The sequence below is a fragment of the Heptranchias perlo genome, chromosome 21, assembly GCF_035084215.1.
Source record: "Heptranchias perlo isolate sHepPer1 chromosome 21, sHepPer1.hap1, whole genome shotgun sequence".
Lineage (NCBI taxonomy): Eukaryota > Metazoa > Chordata > Chondrichthyes > Hexanchiformes > Hexanchidae > Heptranchias > Heptranchias perlo.
Window position 1 is genome coordinate 2,316,707 of NC_090345.1, and position 17,734 is coordinate 2,334,440.

Here is a 17,734-nt window from a genome sequence, read left to right on the forward strand (position 1 = left end):
ATGGAGATGCAATTGTCAAATCCAGACACGTATCAATAACGTGTGGAATCATCTGCTGCCAACCCAGCTCGGTCTCCCATTGGGGGGGGGGGGGGGGAGAATCGTTTCCCCAACAGACCCCAACGCCAGGGCAAACGACACAGTGAGAGCAACAAGGCTCGTGGCCTGAACCGGCATTCGGTGAGGGGGGGGGGGGGGGCGGTGAGTGAGCGAGCGGTGGGGGGGGGGGGGGGCGGTGAGTGAGCGAGCGGTGGGGGGGGGGGGGGGGGGGGGCGCGGTGAGTGAGCGAGCGGTGGGGGGGGGGGGGGGCGGTGAGTGAGCGAGCGGTGGGGGGGGGGGGGGGGCGGTGAGTGAGCGAGCGGTGGGGGGGGGGGGGGGGCGGTGAGTGAGCGAGCGGTGGGGGGGGGGCGGTGAGTGAGCGAGCGGTGGGGGGGGGGGGGGGGGGGGGTGAGTGAGCGAGCGGTGGTGGGGGGGGGGGTGAGTGAGCGAGCGGTGGGGGGGGGGGGGGGGGGGGCGGTGAGTGAGCGAGCGGTGGGGGGGGGGGGGCGGTGAGTGAGCGAGCGGTTGGGGGGGGGTGAGTGAGTGAGCGGTGGGGGGGGGGGGGGGGTGAGCGAGCGGTGGGGGGGGGGGGGGCGGTGAGTGAGCGAGCGGTGGGGGGGGGCGGTGAGTGAGCGAGCGGTGGGGGGGGGGGGGGGGGGGGGGTGAGTGAGCGAGCGGTGGGGGGGGGGGGGGGGGGGGGTGAGTGAGCGAGCGGTGGGGGGGGGGGGGGGGGGGCGCGGTGAGTGAGCGAGCGGTGGGGGGGGGGGGGGGCGGTGAGTGAGCGAGCGGTGGGGGGGGGGGGGGGGGGCGGTGAGTGAGCGAGCGGTGGGGGGGGGGGGGGCGGTGAGTGAGCGAGCGGTGGGGGGGGGGCGGTGAGTGAGCGAGCGGTGGGGGGGGGGGGGGCGGTGAGTGAGCGAGCGGTGGGGGGGGGCGGTGAGTGAGCGAGCGGTGGGGGGGGGGGGGGGGGGGCGGTGAGTGAGCGAGCGGTGGGGGGGGGGGGGGGCGGTGAGTGAGCGAGCGGTTGGGGGGGGGTGAGTGAGTGAGCGGTGGGGGGGGGGGGGGGGTGAGCGAGCGGTGGGGGGGGGGGGCGGTGAGTGAGCGAGCGGTGGGGGGGGGCGGTGAGTGAGCGAGCGGTGGGGGGGGGGGGGCGCGGTGAGTGAGCGAGCGGTGGGGGGGGGGGGGGGCGGTGAGTGAGCGAGCGGTTGGGGGGGGGTGAGTGAGTGAGCGGTGGGGGGGGGGGGGGGGGGGGTGAGTGAGCGAGCGGTGGGGGGGGGGGGGGGGGGGTGAGTGAGCGAGCGGTGGGGGGGGGGGGGGGTGAGTGAGCGAGCGGTGGGGGGGGGGGGGGGGGGGGTGAGTGAGCGAGCGGTGGGGGGGGGGGGGGGGTGAGTGAGCGAGCGGTGGGGGGGGGGGGTGAGCGAGCGGTGGGGGGGGGGGTGAGTGAGCGAGCGGTGGGGGGGGGGGGGGGGGGGTGAGTGAGCGAGCGGTGGGGGGGGGGGGGGGTGAGTGAGCGAGCGGTGGGGGGGGGGGGGTGAGCGAGCGGTGGGGGGGGGGGTGAGTGAGCGAGCGGTGGGGGGGGGGGGGGGGGGGGGGTGAGTGAGCGGTGGGGGGGGGGAGCCCGTCACTGCGGATTGTACGCCCCTGCAGCCAGCAGCAGGTTGCGGCGAGTGAAGTGCAGGCCGATGACGGGGGTGGATTTGGTCTGGTAAGTGCCCAGCAGCAGCTCCTGCGAGTTATCGGGTAAGTTGATGTGCCCTGTGGCCGTGCTGAAATCGTCCGTCTCCAGGTCCTCAAAGGCCTTGACTGTGTCCCACATTCTCACTGTGTGATCCATGGAACCTGAAACACAACAATTGGGAGGAGGGTCAGGACTTGTTTCCTGGCTGAAAAGCTCGATTCTCCAACGGACCCTGTGAATCAGCCTCGTCTCCGCCCTCCGCCCTCTGCCCTCCGCTCTCTGCCCTCTGCCCTCTGCCCTCTCTCCAGTGACAATATCACCCGTGTGGGTCGTCTGTATTCAACTCATGAAAGATGCTGGGACCTGGGCAGGTTGAAACTAAAAGAAAGAACTTGCATTTATATAGCGCCTTTCACAACTGCAGGACATCCCAAAGCACTTTACAGCCAATGAAGTACTTTGAAGTGTAGTCACTGCTGTAATATAGGAAACATAGCAGCCAATTTGTGCACAGCAAGATCCCACAAACAGCACTGAGACAAATGACCAGAAAATCTCCTTTTAGTAGTGTTGGTTGAGGGATAAATATTGGCCTCAGGACACCGGGGAGAACTCCCTGCTCCTCTTCAAAACAGTGCCGTGGGATCTTTTACATCCACCTGAAAAGGCAAAGGGAGCCTCAGTTTAACATCTCATCTGAAAGACAGCACTCCCTCAGTACTGCATTGGGAGTGCTGGCCTGGGTTATGTGCTCGAGTCTCTGGAGTGGGTGAGAGTGATACCACTGAGCCACAGCTGACACCCAAGTCAGAGTACACGGCCGGCCTATACTGACCCTGACCCCATGCTCGGTGGGTAAATGCACCTCGTGGGGCAGTGCCGATCCCCACAGACCAAGAAGCTCTCAGGCTCGATTCCCGCTCTGTTTCGGATAATCCCTCACCAATGTGGTTGACTCTTAACTGCCCTCTGAAGAGGCCCAGCAAGACACCCAGTTGTATGGATGGGCAATAAATGCCGGCCTTGCCAGCGATGCCCACGGAGAGAATGAATTAAAAAAATTCCTTTTCTTTGCTCCACATCCTGATCCCACGAAGACGCATAATCTCACCCGAGGCTAAAATCTCTCCATCTCGGCTGAACTTCAGTGCGTAGACTGTGTCAGTGTGACCTTTCAACTCGCCCACAAGCAGCCCGTGCCCAATGTCCCAGAGCAGCACCCGCCCGTCTGTAGCACCGGATGCCAGGTACCTGCCGTTTGGAGAAAACACCAGCGAATGGATCGGCCCCTGGGAGGAATAAATAAAAGGAACATTATGAGACTGGAGAAGCTGGGGTTGTTCTCCTTAGAACAGAGAAGGTTAAGGGGAGATTTGATAGAGGTATTCAAAATCATGAAGGGTTTTGATAGAGTAAATAAGGAGAAACTGTTTCCAGTGGCAGGAGGGTCGGTAACCAGAGAACACAGATTTAAGGTAATTGGCAAAAGAACCAGAGGGGAGATGAGGAGAATTTTATTTTAAGCAGCAGATTCAATAATAACTTTCAAAAAGGGAATTGGATAAATACTTGAAGTGGATAAAAATTACAGGGCCATGGGGAAAGAGCAGGTGAGTGGGACTAATTGGATCGCTCTTTCAAAGAGCCGGCACGGGCACGATGGGCTGAATGGCCTCCTTCTGTGCTGTATCATTCTATGAGATGGTTTCAGCGGGGATCTGAGAGAGTAATCGCTGAACTCACCAGCAGCTGTGGCCCTCCTACCTTGTGTCCTGTGAGAATTCGAACGCAGTTGCCGTTTAGAACGTCCCATAGCCGGATAGTCCTGTCTGCAGATCCCGTCACCACGTAATTAGAGTTGGGGTGAAACCTTGTGCATGTGACGTCAGAGAGGTGACCGGAGAATATTCGCAGCGGCTGGTAATGGTCAGTCACCCAAAGGCTGAGGGGTGAAACATCCCAAACTGTTACTGAAATACGACTGCATCTTACTAACGAGCCTGCAACGATGCCAATTCATCCACTACATTTGGTGTCGCTCCCACTGTATTCCTGGTCCCAGGGGCACATCGTACTGCTGAATTACAGTTCACTTGTGCCAAGTTCAGGACTGATTGCCAGAAGTGAATGTCGAGTCTTTAGACAGGCTCGGGGGGAAAGTTGGGGTGTGGTTGCAGGCCCTGTGAAGAAAGCACAAGCAACTGAACTGATTTTTGCGGGAGGAAAGACCGAGGGAAGACATGGTCCAGGTCTGTAAATATTGGAAGGTGTCGAGGAGGGATGATGGAAGTAAAGAAGCTATTTAACCGAGACAATGAGCCCAGGACTGGAGGGCACTAGCACAAAATTCAGGAATCTGGAGCAAGGTCAGAGATTAGAAAAACTCCACGACCGCTCACAGGGTGATCGAGAGGGAACAGATTCCCAGAGAAAGGATTTGATTCAGGGTCACTTTGTACCTTTAACAGGAGCTGGATCGACATCTGCTGGGATGGGGATTGGGGGTTAGAGAGATATTAACAGATTGGTGGTATTTCAGGGGAGGTACGGCAGGAACAGGCTGGGGAGACACGGACCCTGGGGGAGGGTCCCTGATGGAACAATCAGACACGGACCCTGGGGGAGGGTCCCTGATGGAACAATCAGACACGGACCCTGGGGGAGGGTCCCTGATGGAACAATCAGACACGGACCCTGGGGGAGGGTCCCTGATGGAACAATCAGACACGGACCCTGGGGGAGGGTCCCTGATGGAACAATCAGACATGGACCCTGGGGGAGGGTCCCTGATGGAACAATCAGACACGGACCCTGGGGGAGGGTCCCTGATGGAACAATCAGACACGGACCCTGGGGGAGGGTCCCTGATGGAACAATCAGACACGGACCCTGGGGGAGGGTCCCTGATGGAACAATCAGACACGGACCCTGGGGGAGGGTCCCTGATGGAACAATCAGACACGGACCCTGGGGGAGGGTCCCTGATGGAACAATCAGACACGGACCCTGGGGGAGGGTCCCTGATGGAACAATCAGACACGGACCCTGGGGGAGGGTCCCTGATGGAACAATCAGACACGGACCCTGGGGGAGGGTCCCTGATGGAACAATCAGACACGGACCCTGGGGGAGGGTCCCTGATGGAACAATCAGACACGGACCCTGGGGGAGGGTCCCTGATGGAACAATCAGACACGGACCCTGGGGGAGGGTCCCTGATGGAACAATCAGACATGGACCCTGGGGGAGGGTCCCTGATGGAACAATCAGACACGGACCCTGGGGGAGGGTCCCTGATGGAACAATCAGACATGGACCCTGGGGCAGGGTCCCTGATGGGTTGAATGGCTTTGTCTCACTCTGGACTTTGATCTTATGCCACATGGTAGAGGGCAGTGATCACTCACAATTCTAGGAAAGCCCCCATTACTTGCCCAGTCCAAAACCCCACCACCCAGTTTCCAACATATTAACCACTTTATATCAAATATACATCAACTGGACCAATGGAATATTATACAAAAAGCTCAAGGTGGCTTTGAACTGCCTTGCCGTGACCCCGCCCACTCGCCATGACCCCGCCCACTCACCGTGCCACTCGGTCGTGCCCCCCCGACACGAAGTAGTAACCGTACGGAGAGAACTGCGTATCCCACACCGGGTAGTTGTGCCCTTTGTAGCCCACGAGACAGGTGAAGGTTTGCAGACTCCACAGTCTCACAGTCCCGTCCTCCGAGCTGGACAGCAGGTAATTCCTGAGGAGGAGGAGAGTGGAGAAACATCAAACACAACCAGATGTCCCACTCTGCAGCGTACGGTCTGTCTCAGTCACAACCCTCCTTGTCCGTCTTTCTATTCTGTTGCTGCTAACACAATACTCATCATTCCTCCGCATGGTTCAAATCACGTCTGATTGCAGTCTCCTTCTCCCACGCTCTCCCAGCACCTTAAAACTGTGGGACTCCTCAGCTCCCCATATCTACCCTTCCTCTGACTATATACAGGCTTTTGTAATCACATCTTCCTGATTTATCTCATCTTCTCTCCCACTCTTTACATCTTCGGTGATGTCCTGCGCTTCGAGCCTGCCCTCTCACCGAAATAACCAGACAGACCGACAGAGTGCTGACTGGAGGAGAGGGACGACTCTCGCCGTTACGTGCCCGCGTGTGAGATACGGGAACTCCACGAGGGCGCAGACACACCTTCACCGCCATGTAAACACGGGTTGTAAAGAACAACTGGGTGCGTGGGAGCTCTGGAGCACGTTAGACCAGTTCGTGAGGAGAGACACTGCTGTGCCCAGCCAGCCCAGAGTAAGAACTGAACTAGATCAGAGAGTGGCAGCTTCTGCCCCAGTGAATTCACCGCACTTGGGGGGTGGGGGGGGGGGGGAGAACGGGACAGTGAATTCATCGCTCTGGGGGTGGGGGGGCAGTGAATTCATCGCTCTGGGGGTGGGGGGGCAGTGAATTCATCGCTCTGGGGGTGGGGGGGCAGTGAATTCATCGCTCTGGGAGTGGGGGGGGGGGCAGTGAATTCATCGCTCTGGGGGTGGGGGGGGCAGTGAATTCATCGCTCTGGGGGTGGGGGGGGCAGTGAATTCATCGCTCTGGGGGTGGGGGGGCAGTGAATTCATCGCTCTGGGAGTGGGGGGGGGGGCAGTGAATTCATCGCTCTGGGAGTGGGGGGGGGGCAGTGAATTCATCGCTCTGGGGGTGGGGGGGGCAGTGAATTCATCACTCTGGGGGTGGGGGGGGGCAGTGAATTCATCGCTCTGGGGGTGGGGGGGGCAGTGAATTCATCGCTCTGGGGGTGGGGGGGGCAGTGAATTCATCGCTCTGGGGGTGGGGGGGGCAGTGAATTCATCGCTCTGGGGGTGGGGGGGGCAGTGAATTCATCGCTCTGGGGGTGGGGGGGGGCAGTGAATTCATCGCTCTGGGGGTGGGGGGGGCAGTGAATTCATCGCTCTGGGGGTGGGGGGGGGCAGTGAATTCATCGCTCTGGGGGTGGGGGGGGCAGTGAATTCATCGCTCTGGGGGTGGGGGGGGCAGTGAATTCATCGCTCTGGGGGTGGGGGGGCAGTGAATTTGCCGCTGTGTGTGGGGGGTGGGGGGGGCAGTGAATTCGCCACTCTGGTGAATACTTCCCTGAACGGTGGGTGTAAAAGATCCCTTGACACTATTTCGAAGAGCAGGGGAGTTCTCCCCGGTGTCCGGGGCCAATATTTATCCCTCAATCATCATTAAAGCAGATTATCTGGTCATTTATCACATTGCTGTTTGTGGGATCTTGCTGTGCGCAAATTGGCTGCTGCGTTTCCTACATTACAACAGTGACCACACTTCAAAAGTACTTCACTGGCTGTGAAACGCTTTGGGATGTCGTGAGGTGGTGAAAGGCGCTGTATAAATGCAAGTCTTTCTTTCTCACCAGTGACAGGCCCTCAGTCTGCTCGTTCACGCTGTTATAAAAGAACACGTTAACTGATTTGTGGGGAGCTGCTCCTTACTTGTCGGGACTGAAGCTGGTCCCGTAGACAGGGCCGCCATGTCCCAGTAACATTTTAAACTCGCACGCAGTCTTCTCGTCCATTATCCTCTCCAGCACATCTTCCGACTCCTTGTCGATTAAACTGAGATCTGGAGGACAGATAAAACATTCAGAGTGACTGCTGCCTCTAGTCCTGCTGCGACTGAGAGCCGACCCATCTCCGGGGCCTCAGTCGCTCCCTGATGACACCAGAAACTTTATATATGAAGATAATCACAGTATGTCCCGAGAGACCAAAATATCCTTTGACTGTCCTGGACCACAGCTGAAACTACAACACGTGTAGGGGTGATGCACAGGGCTGCACGGCGCTATCGATGGAGCCCAGGAGTTACGGCGATCGCAAGAGAACCTGCACGCAGAGTCTGTGTGAAGCCTCCAGGTTAGCTACAGCCACTCACTCATGTTATATCAAGATTCACAATCCCAAGTATGGAGGGGACTCCCTGGCACGTTGCAGTGTGATGGGACACGGGTCTGTACCCGATATCCCAGGCAGTGAGCTCCTGATTTCAGGCATGACACTAAAGCCTGTGGCAATTCACCACAGGGGGGGGGGGGGGATAAAAGACTACAGGCCCAATAACAGGGCCCTTTCACTCACCGTGAGGGAGCTGGGATCCCCCACTCCCAATAACATTCTCTCACCTTCTTTTGCTGGTCAGGGAGCAGCACAGAAATCCTGGCTCAGTTAACCATCACAACCATCTACAGCGGAGGCCCTGAGGCAGGTGGAGCAAGCCTGCTAAAGGGCCGTGAAGGGCAAGAGAGCTGTAAACAATCTCCAGGCCTTGGGCCAAGAGCAGCCCCGGGCTATTCTGCGAGGAGCCACGGAGGGTGAAACTGCTTTAACAAAGTGGCTGATCCCCAGCTCCCCGACACACCTGCCCCACTGCACTGGGACATTTCCGTCTCCCACTCCAATCCCCCGGGGGAGGCTGCAGAGGGCTGACGACCCCGGAGCGGAGTGACTTTACCTGTAGCCCCTTTGACACTCCGCAGCCTCTTCGGTGTGACACTCCACACCCTCACTGTGGAGTCAGCGAATCCTCCCGCTATCAGACTAGAATCATCCGTGAAATCAACCGCCGTGAGACCCTGGACCGGTACAGAAAGGGGGAACGCAGATTACAAACTAGACAGAACAAGACAGCCATTTCTGAGGAATTAGTCATTAAATCATTAATGGTGCACACAGTACTCCAGTTGCAGCTGAATCAAGGTCTTCTACAAATTCAACAGCACTTCCTTGCTTTTACATTCTATGTACAGATTCAATCCCATTTAACTGCTTTATGCCTTTACTACCTGCACTCTCCCCTTTAACGATCCGTGTACCTGCACCCCCAGATCTTTCTGTTCCTCCATTACATTAGGAATCTCATCATTTAACGGATATTTCCTTTCGCTGTTCATTTTCCCCAAAATATATTGCTTCTCATTTCTCTGCACCTGCCACCTGTCTGCCCAATCTGCTAACCTTAATGTCCTCCTCCGTTTAATTTGATAAAAACACTCCCTAATCCCTAAAAGTGAAGCCAGAACTGCAGAATATTCATCCATCCTTCTGCTCTCCTCTAGGCCAGAGCTGTCCAATAGAAATCACTGACCAGCCACAGTGGTGGGGGTCTGGAACTCACTGCCTGAGAGGGTGGTAGAGGCAGAAACCCTCAACTCATTTAAAAAGTACCTGGATGTGCACCTGAAGTGCTGTAACCTACAGGGCTACAGACCAAGTGCTGGAAAGTGGGATCAAGCTGGATAGCTCCTTTTCGGCCGGCAGTGACACCATTGTAGCCACAAGCACTAATTTTAATAGAAAACACCTTACACACAATACAGGTAAATGGACTCCACATGTGTATATTTACTTTACCATTCAGTAACCCAGGAAGTGAAGTGCTCACAATGATCAAACACTCCCACACTCGGCTTTGCATTGTAACATTTTACCAACAAATGCACAAAAAGGTTAAAGTTCACATGCACACACCGTGCGAATGAGTATTGAGATCACATGCCCAACGAGAGTCTATTACTCATTTTTTATTTACTAAATCAGAAATACAATTAGCCACATCTGGATTCCCAATTAGCCACATGTCAGGCTGTGGAGGCCAAGTCACTGAATATATTGAAGAAGGAGATTGATAGATTTCTAGACACAAAAGTCATCAAGGGGTATGGGGAGAGAGCGGGAATATGGTATTGAGATAGAGGATCAGCCATGATCATATTGAATGGCGGAGCAGGCTCGAAGGGCCGAATGGCCTACTCCTGCTCCTATTTTCTGTGTTTCTATGTGGCTAGTAGCTAACGTTTTGGACGACACTGACCCAGAAGTCCTTTCACCAACCCCCCAGCTCTCTCCCTGGAACCATCCTTCTCTGTGCAATATTCTGCACCTGTGCCTCGAACCAACAATCTCATTTCCACCTGGATTTCTCCAAAGGTTGGAAAGTTCCTCGGCACAGCGAGGCACCGAGTGGGAAGACACAGGACTTCATCCACAACTCCCTGATTGCAGGCGGGTAACCGGGGGGAGGGCGAGCAGTTCCTGGCAGGGACAGGATTAATACTATAAGCTGCAGCATGTCGCTGGGCAGGCCTCACTAACCTGGTAGGCATTGAGGAAGGTGTAAAAGCAGATGGAGGGCAGGCAGTCTGGGCCAAGCTTCACCCTCTTTGTGGCTTCCTTCATTATCATGATCTTGTCCAGTTTGTCGGAATCTTTCAACTCAGGAAGCGGAATTCTGAGTTTGGGGGGGGGGGTGGTGGGGTGGGGAGGGGAGAAAATAGATTAAAGAACATAAGAAATAGGAGCAGGAGTAGGCCAATCGGCCCCTTGAGCCTACTCCGCCATTCAATAAGATCAATAAAGAACAATTCTCAACAATATTCTGAATCTGGCAGTGTCCAGTGGGCATGGATTCACAGCACAAAACTGTTCATAATCAGGCAATCTCACTCAGACGGGATACAGGTTGACTGGTGGGGGAAATGGAAAATGTCACTGGAGGATCGGGTGCTCTTCTAAGTTTGGGGCAGAGGCACATTGTTCATTCAGTGTAGAGGGAGCTTTACTCTGTATCTAACCCTGTACCTGCCCTGGGAGTGTTTGATGGGACAGTGTAGAGGGAGCTTTACTCTGTATCTAACCCATGCTGTACCTGCCCTCGGAGTGTTTGATGGGTCAGTGTAGAGGGAGCTTTACTCTGTATCTAACCCGTGCTGTACCTGCCCTGGGAGTGTTTGATGGGACAGTGTAGAGGGAGCTTTACTCTGTGTCTAACCCTGTACCTGCCCTGGGAGTGTTTGATGGGACAGTGTAGAGGGAGCTTTACTCTGTATCTAACCCGTGCTGTATCTGCCCTGGGAGTGTTTGATGGGACAGTGTAGAGGGAGCTTTACTCTGTATCTAACCCGTGCTGTACCTGCCCTGGGAGTGTTTGATGGGACAGTGTAGAGGGAGCTTTACTCTGTATCTAACCCGTGCTGTACCTGCCCTGGGAGTGTTTGATGGGACAGTGTAGAGGGAGCTTTACTCTGTATCTAACCCATGCTGTACCTGCCCTGGGAGTGTTTGTTGTAGCAAAAGTATGTTCACAACCTGGTATGTACTCTTTCCATCAAACATTAGAAACTTGTATTACAAAATTCACTTTTTTTGATTGAATAAAGGAAAGTTTTCCATAATAAATCTGGAACTGAGAAGTAAAATTCAGTGTTCTACAGTGTGACGGGCAGACTCCACCGTTACACCCTGGTTAGTGAGTGCTGCTAATGGCTAATAATGAAAGGAAAGGATATGATTAAATCAGAGCTGAAATACAGAGCACTGCTGCCAATTCCTGCACCATCAACACATGTGCTGATCACTGCAGCAAAACGTCCAGAGATCCCAGCAGTGTAGCTTCATGCCCCACTTGTGCCGGTGAGGGTGAAATATCACATCTCACTTCTCCTGCCTGTAGAATTGTTTCTCAAACAGTGCCAATACCTTAAACACGACTCCTTTTTTTTTAATGAAGTTTAAATGCAAACTTAACCATCATTTGCTGAACCAGTTTTGGAGAGTGCTCCCCGCTATCGTCAGGGTCACATCCTTAACGCTACTGCCCTGGTTCTGCTCGCCTCAAGATGCACACAGCTGACACTGGCTGATCGATTTTAAAACACACTGGGGGTAATTTTAACTCTGGGTGAGTGTGTAACGGGCGATATCGAATCAGCTGTCTGTTGTACACTTCTCCTGAATTTCATAATGGAAATTAAAATGGGGAGAGCTGTCACGGGCGGCTGATCCACTATCGCCCGTTTTACACCATCGTTCAAAGTTAAAATTACCCCAGTGTCTCGTAAAAAAATATTTTAAAAATTGCCACTCTACTGGCAACAATTAATCATTGAGGACAGAGCTCAGCTGCTAAGTGTAGACATTATCCAACAGCTTGACAGCGCTCACTGAGACTGAGGAGGTGGAAGGATGCAGCTTGTGTACAGTGCTGCCCCACTCACCTGTTCTGCGGAGGGGCGTTGGGGTCCTGCTTCTTGCTCTTTGCACTCAGGCTGTCCTTCTTTGGCTTTTTCTTCTTTGGCTTCCCTTCCTCGTTCTCTCCTTCCTCATCCTCATCGTCGAGGGGCAGCTCAATCTCCGGCTCCTTCAACAGCCCAAAGAAAACCTGCCCAGAGTTCACAGAGTTAACTGAGCCCAGCGTCCTGATCTACCCACCCAGAGACTGCACAGGGCACTCAGGTCCAGCAAATCAACACTGCATGGCAGTATCTGGTACATTTTATCACCCCTACCCTCCTCTTGCTTCAGTTTGTTCCTCTCCTCTCTTGAAGGTGTCAACTCCATCCTGGTGTACAGGTCCTCTGCTACTTCACTCAAGTGGCCATGCTTCATGTGTGTGCCTGAACAGTGAGTGACGGCAGGCTATCCAACCATGGAAGGCATCATAGCGGCCCTGATCCTGTCCACGCGCACACATTCCAGCATGGGGCACTAGCTTGTGATCAGGAGATCCCCCGGAGATCTGGTACACAGGAACCCCCGGAGATTGAGCTGCCTCTCGATGGCTCAGTGCCAGCAGTAGTATGCTGATCTCCCCCGTGGTGAGGGGAGATTATAATCTCAGCCTGGGTACTTGCTGCTGATCATTATCCAGCAATCCCCATTGGAAAGTCAAGCTGTGCATCAGCTGGAGACACGACTGCCCATGGCTGGGATGCCCACAATAGTTGAATGGCCCGCTGATACTCAGTTTGGGTTCAAGCAAAGAATTGGGTGAGGGTGCCTCTGGGAACCTACCTCAGCTAGTCGAGGAGAGAATAAAAAGCATCCAACTGTCTGCCAACCCCCTGGCGATTCAGTAGAGAACGAGCATTCCTTACAAAAGAACTAAAGAAATAGGAGCAGGAGTAGGCCATTCAGCCCCTCGAGCCTGCTCCCCATTCAATCAGATCATGGCTGATCTTCGACCTCAACTCCACTTTCCTGCCCAATTCCCATATCCCTCGATTCCCCTAGTGTCCAAAAATCTATCGATCTCAGTCTTGAATATACTCAATGATCAGCATCCACAGCCCTCTGGGGTAGGGAATTCCAAAGATTCACAACCCTCTGAGTGAAAAAATTCCTCATCTCAGTCTTAAATGGCCGACCCCTTATCCTGAGACTATGCCCCCTAGTTCTAGACTCTCCAGCCAGGGGAAACAACCTCTTAGCATCTACCCTGTCAAGCCCTCTAAGAATTTTATACATTTCAATGAGATCACCTCTCATTCTTCTGAACTCCAGAGAGTATAGGCCCATTCTACTCAATCTCTCCTCATAGGTCAACCCTCTCATCCCAGGAATTAATCTAGTGAACCTTCATTGCACCGTCTCTAAGGCAAATATATCCTTCCTTAGATATGATAAGGAGATAAGGAGACTAAAACGGTACACAGTACTCCATACCTTTGTTTTATTTGCCTCCCTCTTGGCTTCTCCGGCCATCCCCCCGGATGTTATCTCGATTTGCTGCTTACTCCTGGGCATGCCGTCGAACACGTCGATGAACAGGTGCTCCTGCACGATGTTCCAGATCTGGTTGTTGTGCCTCTCCTGCAGGTGGCGTTTCAGGCACTGGTACGAGTCCCGCGAGATGCGCAGCACGAACTTGCTGGTGCGAAAATCCAGCACCGTCTCGTTGCCCTGCATGTGCTCCTTCTTCGACAGCCCAGCCAGCACGCGCAGGTCGCCATGGTAATAACCTTCCTGATCCCCATGATACCTGCAGCAAACCAGAAAACAGGTTAATTCTGTGACAAGCTGCACCCGGAACTTGGGCAACACCACCTCTGCCAGACGGTCCTGTGCTGATTTAGTGCACAGCTGCCAATATTCTACAGGGGAAGCCGTGCCCACATTCCCACAGTGACTCTCCAGCATCCAGCCCACTCCCCATTTCCTCACCAACACCACGATACACTCCTAAGAAACACAAACAGAAAGAAAATTGACTCTAAACCTCGATTCTGCCCCCTTCACCGACAGGAGAGCTCCCCTCCCCTTCTGCCCCCCACCCCCGGAACCCCAAAACGCAATTGGGGACTGGAGTCTACCCTTCCCTCAGGTTAGCGGACTCCCCCATTTGGAAGCAAATAAAACACGGACGCATAGAAGTCCATCTTCGATGTAAAAGGCTAAATTTCCTAGGAGCCATCACCTGCAAAAAATAACACGCCTCCATCACCAACTGTGGCCCCAAAATATACGGAGGGGTCTGTCCCCGACAAAACTCCCAACATCACTTATTTCAAGAGCACTGCGGTCGAGAACAGGAAAAGAGAGAAAGAAATGTTTGGGAGGAGGGGGAAGAGGCCTTCAAGGTGCTGGCCAAGGGGAAAAGACCCACTTCGAGGTTTGGGAAATCTTGTTCAAGTGATGAGAGAGAGAGCCTGTAATGGGAGGTGGAGAGAAAGGACCCATTTCTTGGGGTGGAAGTGAAAGACGAAAGAACCTGTTGAGCTGGGGGGGGGGGAATGGGAGGATGGAGAGAAACTCCGCTATGGGAGGCAGCATCTCAGACTCCGCTGAGAGCAGGAAAGATGGCTGAGGTGGGATAAGTGTGTCCATGTCAGAAAACAACACACACTCTCCCACTCCACGAGCAACATCATGGGGCGTGTTACAAGTATCGTGTAAACGTGCATCAATGTGCGACAGTGGGCTGCCTGCAGCGCTGCTGACTGGTCATTGCCCATAATGTTATTTATCATGTGATGAGAAAGGACCAGAAAACAAAACCAAAACATAAATGTGCACCGTCAGCCCGTAGAACAGTGCACCTAACTGCTCCAAGCCCACCCCCCACGCTCCCCAACTGCTCCACCCTCCCCTCCCCCACAAGCTCTGGCCGCCCCACCATCCCCCACCTGCCCTATCTCCCACCTGCTCCCTTTTAGCTTCATCTAACCCCCACCCCCTCACCACCGCCACATAGTGCCTTGTGCCCACCTCAGATCAACCTTACTTCTGTTTCACACTAAGCAATCCCATGCAGCCAGTTAGAACTTCCTCTACCCCAATAATCAATGACATGGGAGCTCCTGTGATTCAGAATGTGGTTAATATTGGGCCTGAGTGGACAGTGTCCCGATCAGTGGTCGGGGAGCGGACTGGGCCGTGCTTTTTGGGGTGGGAGTGGGTCCAGTGTGGATGTAGCAACTGTGTGCAGACCAGGGCCCTATACGGGTATGTTGGGTACGGCAGCCTCGTGATTATAACACTGGACCAGCAACCCAGAGGACCCCAAGGTCAAATCTCACCAGGGCAAGTTGCGAAACTGAATCCAATAAAATATGAAAGCTGCAAGATTGTTGTAAAAACCCAACCAGTTCATTAGGGATCCTGCCACCTATGTGGTAGATTCTTAATGCCCTCTGAAGTGACCAGGGCAACAGCGCTAGGCAGAAAATGTGGCCTTTCCAAGGTTGCCCACATCATGAGAATAATAAAGATGCGGATTAGCTGAAGTGTTAGATTTAAACACAATATCAGAGCTAGAGCTGGATGCATATTCACAGAATAGATCGCCAGGATATAACTTACAGTCCACACGTGTTTATATTATTAGATGTATAATATACTGGTATATAAATTATTAATTATAATCCTCTCACTTGTTCAAGTCTCACGCCTCCTCATGCTCATTATACACCAGTTTCAGCTGCGTATATTAGATGTATTATAAAATATACTAATGTATATCAATATATCATCTGTATTTTATGAGATATACACTAGTGGAAGTGTCATGGCTCACTCTGATGCTTGCTGTACCCCAGCTCATGGTACAGGTCTATGTGTGAGATGTTTATTTTATATTTTATTTATTAATCTCTCACTTGTGGAAGTGTCACACCTCCTTCTCATGCTCACTGTACACCAGATCCAGCTGTTAACTGTTTAAATAACGATGTTGTACTATTTTAGATTATACTATATTAATCCTCTCCCTCCCTCTCATGCTCCTGACAACGAGCTGTTAGTTATATTTATATCATATTTTATATATTAACCCTCTACTCATTGAAATGCTGAGCCTCCCATCCCATTCTCGCTGTACGTCAGCTCCCGCTGTTAATATATTGATGTTATATTACATTTAATATTTCATATATTATTAATCCCTCACTTGTGGAAGAAATGTCACACCTCCCTCTCATTCTCATTGCACACCAGCTGTTAAGATGTTTATATATTGATGTTATATTATATTTTATATTGATTATATTATATTTATTATACAGAAAGACCTGTACACAAATCTTTGAGTTGAGAAGACTGTTAAAAAAGCAGATGGGAGCCTGGGCTTTATTAATAGAGGCAGAGAGTACAAAAGCAAGGAAGTTACGCTAAACCTTTATAAATCACTGGTTCAGCCTCAGCTGGAGGATTGTGTTCAATTCTGGGCACCACACTTTAGGAAGGATGTCAGGGCTTTGGAGAGCGAGATGAGGAGATTTACTAGAATGGTCCCAGGGATGAGGGACTTCAGTTGTGTGGAGAGACTGGAGAAGCTGGGATTGTTCTCCTTAGAACAGAGAAGGTTAAGGGGAGATTTGATAGAGATGTTCAAAATCATGAACAGTTTTGACAGAGTAAATAAGGAGAAACTGTTTCCAGTGGCAGGAGGGTCGGTAACCAGAGGACACAGATTTAAGGTGATCGGCAAAAGAACCAGAGGGGCGATGAGGAAACATTTTTTACGCAGCGAGTTGTTCTGATCTGGAATGCGCTGCCTGAGAGGGCGGTGGAAGCAGATTCAATAATAACTTTCAAAAGGGAATTGGATAAATACTTGAACAGGAAAAATTTACAGGACTATGGGGAAAGGGCAGGGGGGAGTGGGACTAATTGGATGGCTCTTTCAAAGAGCTGGTACGGGCACGATGGGCCGAATGTCCTCCTCCTGTGCTGTCCCGGTGATATTTTGTATATTATTATATTACTAGCCCCTCACTTGTGGAAGAAGTGCCGCGCCTCCCTCTCATGCTCGTTGTACACCAGCTCCAGGTACAGGTGCACGAAGACCGGGTACAGCAGGGTGGACAGCTCGGCCTTGAAGGCGTCGAGCGCCGTCTCGATGAAGCCCTTGAGGCCGGTGTAGTATTCCTCGTACAGGGTCGGGTCGCCCTCGTTGCTGTAGGCCGAGAGCACCGAGCTGACGTCGGGCTGGTGCACCGAGTCGGAGCCCCGCTGGCCGGCCGCCCTCAGCAGCGACTCGTCGAGCACCTCCTGCAGGTTGGCCTCCTTCCGCAGGATCTCCTCGGCCTCCTTGAAGTGATTCTTCTTCAGGAACTGCAGCACGGCCAGCAGTGTCTGCTTGTCCGTCAGGTCGGGCCCGGGGGCCGGGGCCGGAGCCGGGCCGGGGGCTGGAGTCGGAGCCGGGCCGGGGGCAGGAGCCGGAGCTGGGCCGGGGGCTGGAGTCGGAGCCGGAGCCGGGGCCGGGCCGGGGGCCGGCTTGTTGTTGTTGTCGGGCGGGGTTTCACTCGGCTCCACTTTCAGTGCGGGGGCCGGGGCCGGGGCGGGGGCCGGTGTCGGGGAGGGGGCCGGGGATGGAGATGGGGCCGGGGACGGGGACGGGGACGGGGACGGGCCCGAGGCCTCGCTCGGTGTCGGCAGCTCCGGCACCGCCGCCATTTTCACCACCATCTGGCGCTCTTTGCGACACCGACCTCCCCTTATAAAGAGAAGGCGGTGTCACTTTACGGTAGTACTGGCAAACCGCCGGCCGCTTCTCTTCCATTTTACGACGGTTCGGGCAAATGAAAATCTCCTTTACGGATTAAACCTCACTTAAAGGGACAGGCCTTCTGTTCACGGTTGGCAATTAAAGGTCAGACGGAGTTCACAAGAGCACAAAACATCGATGGAAGGGGAGGCCATTCAGCCCATTCATCCAGAATAGCCCT

At 53.8% G+C, this 17,734-nt stretch overlaps 1 protein-coding gene across 1 annotated transcript; it reads right to left on the reverse strand.

Annotated features, from left to right (window-relative positions):
• Nucleotides 1–1,622: 1,622 nt before the first annotated feature.
• taf5 (TAF5 RNA polymerase II, TATA box binding protein (TBP)-associated factor) lies at nucleotides 1,623–17,462 on the reverse strand. Its single transcript, XM_068002790.1, has 10 exons — nucleotides 16,783–17,462; nucleotides 13,233–13,548; nucleotides 11,786–11,949; nucleotides 9,885–10,020; nucleotides 8,245–8,365; nucleotides 7,227–7,356; nucleotides 5,305–5,469; nucleotides 3,479–3,656; nucleotides 2,826–3,003; nucleotides 1,623–1,875 (listed from the first exon to the last, which is right to left on the reverse strand). Exons 1-10 carry the CDS (start codon nucleotides 17,460–17,462, stop codon nucleotides 1,658–1,660), a joined length of 2,286 nt encoding a protein of 761 aa, XP_067858891.1. The 3' UTR covers nucleotides 1,623–1,657.
• Between the last annotated feature and the right edge of the window lie 272 nt (nucleotides 17,463–17,734).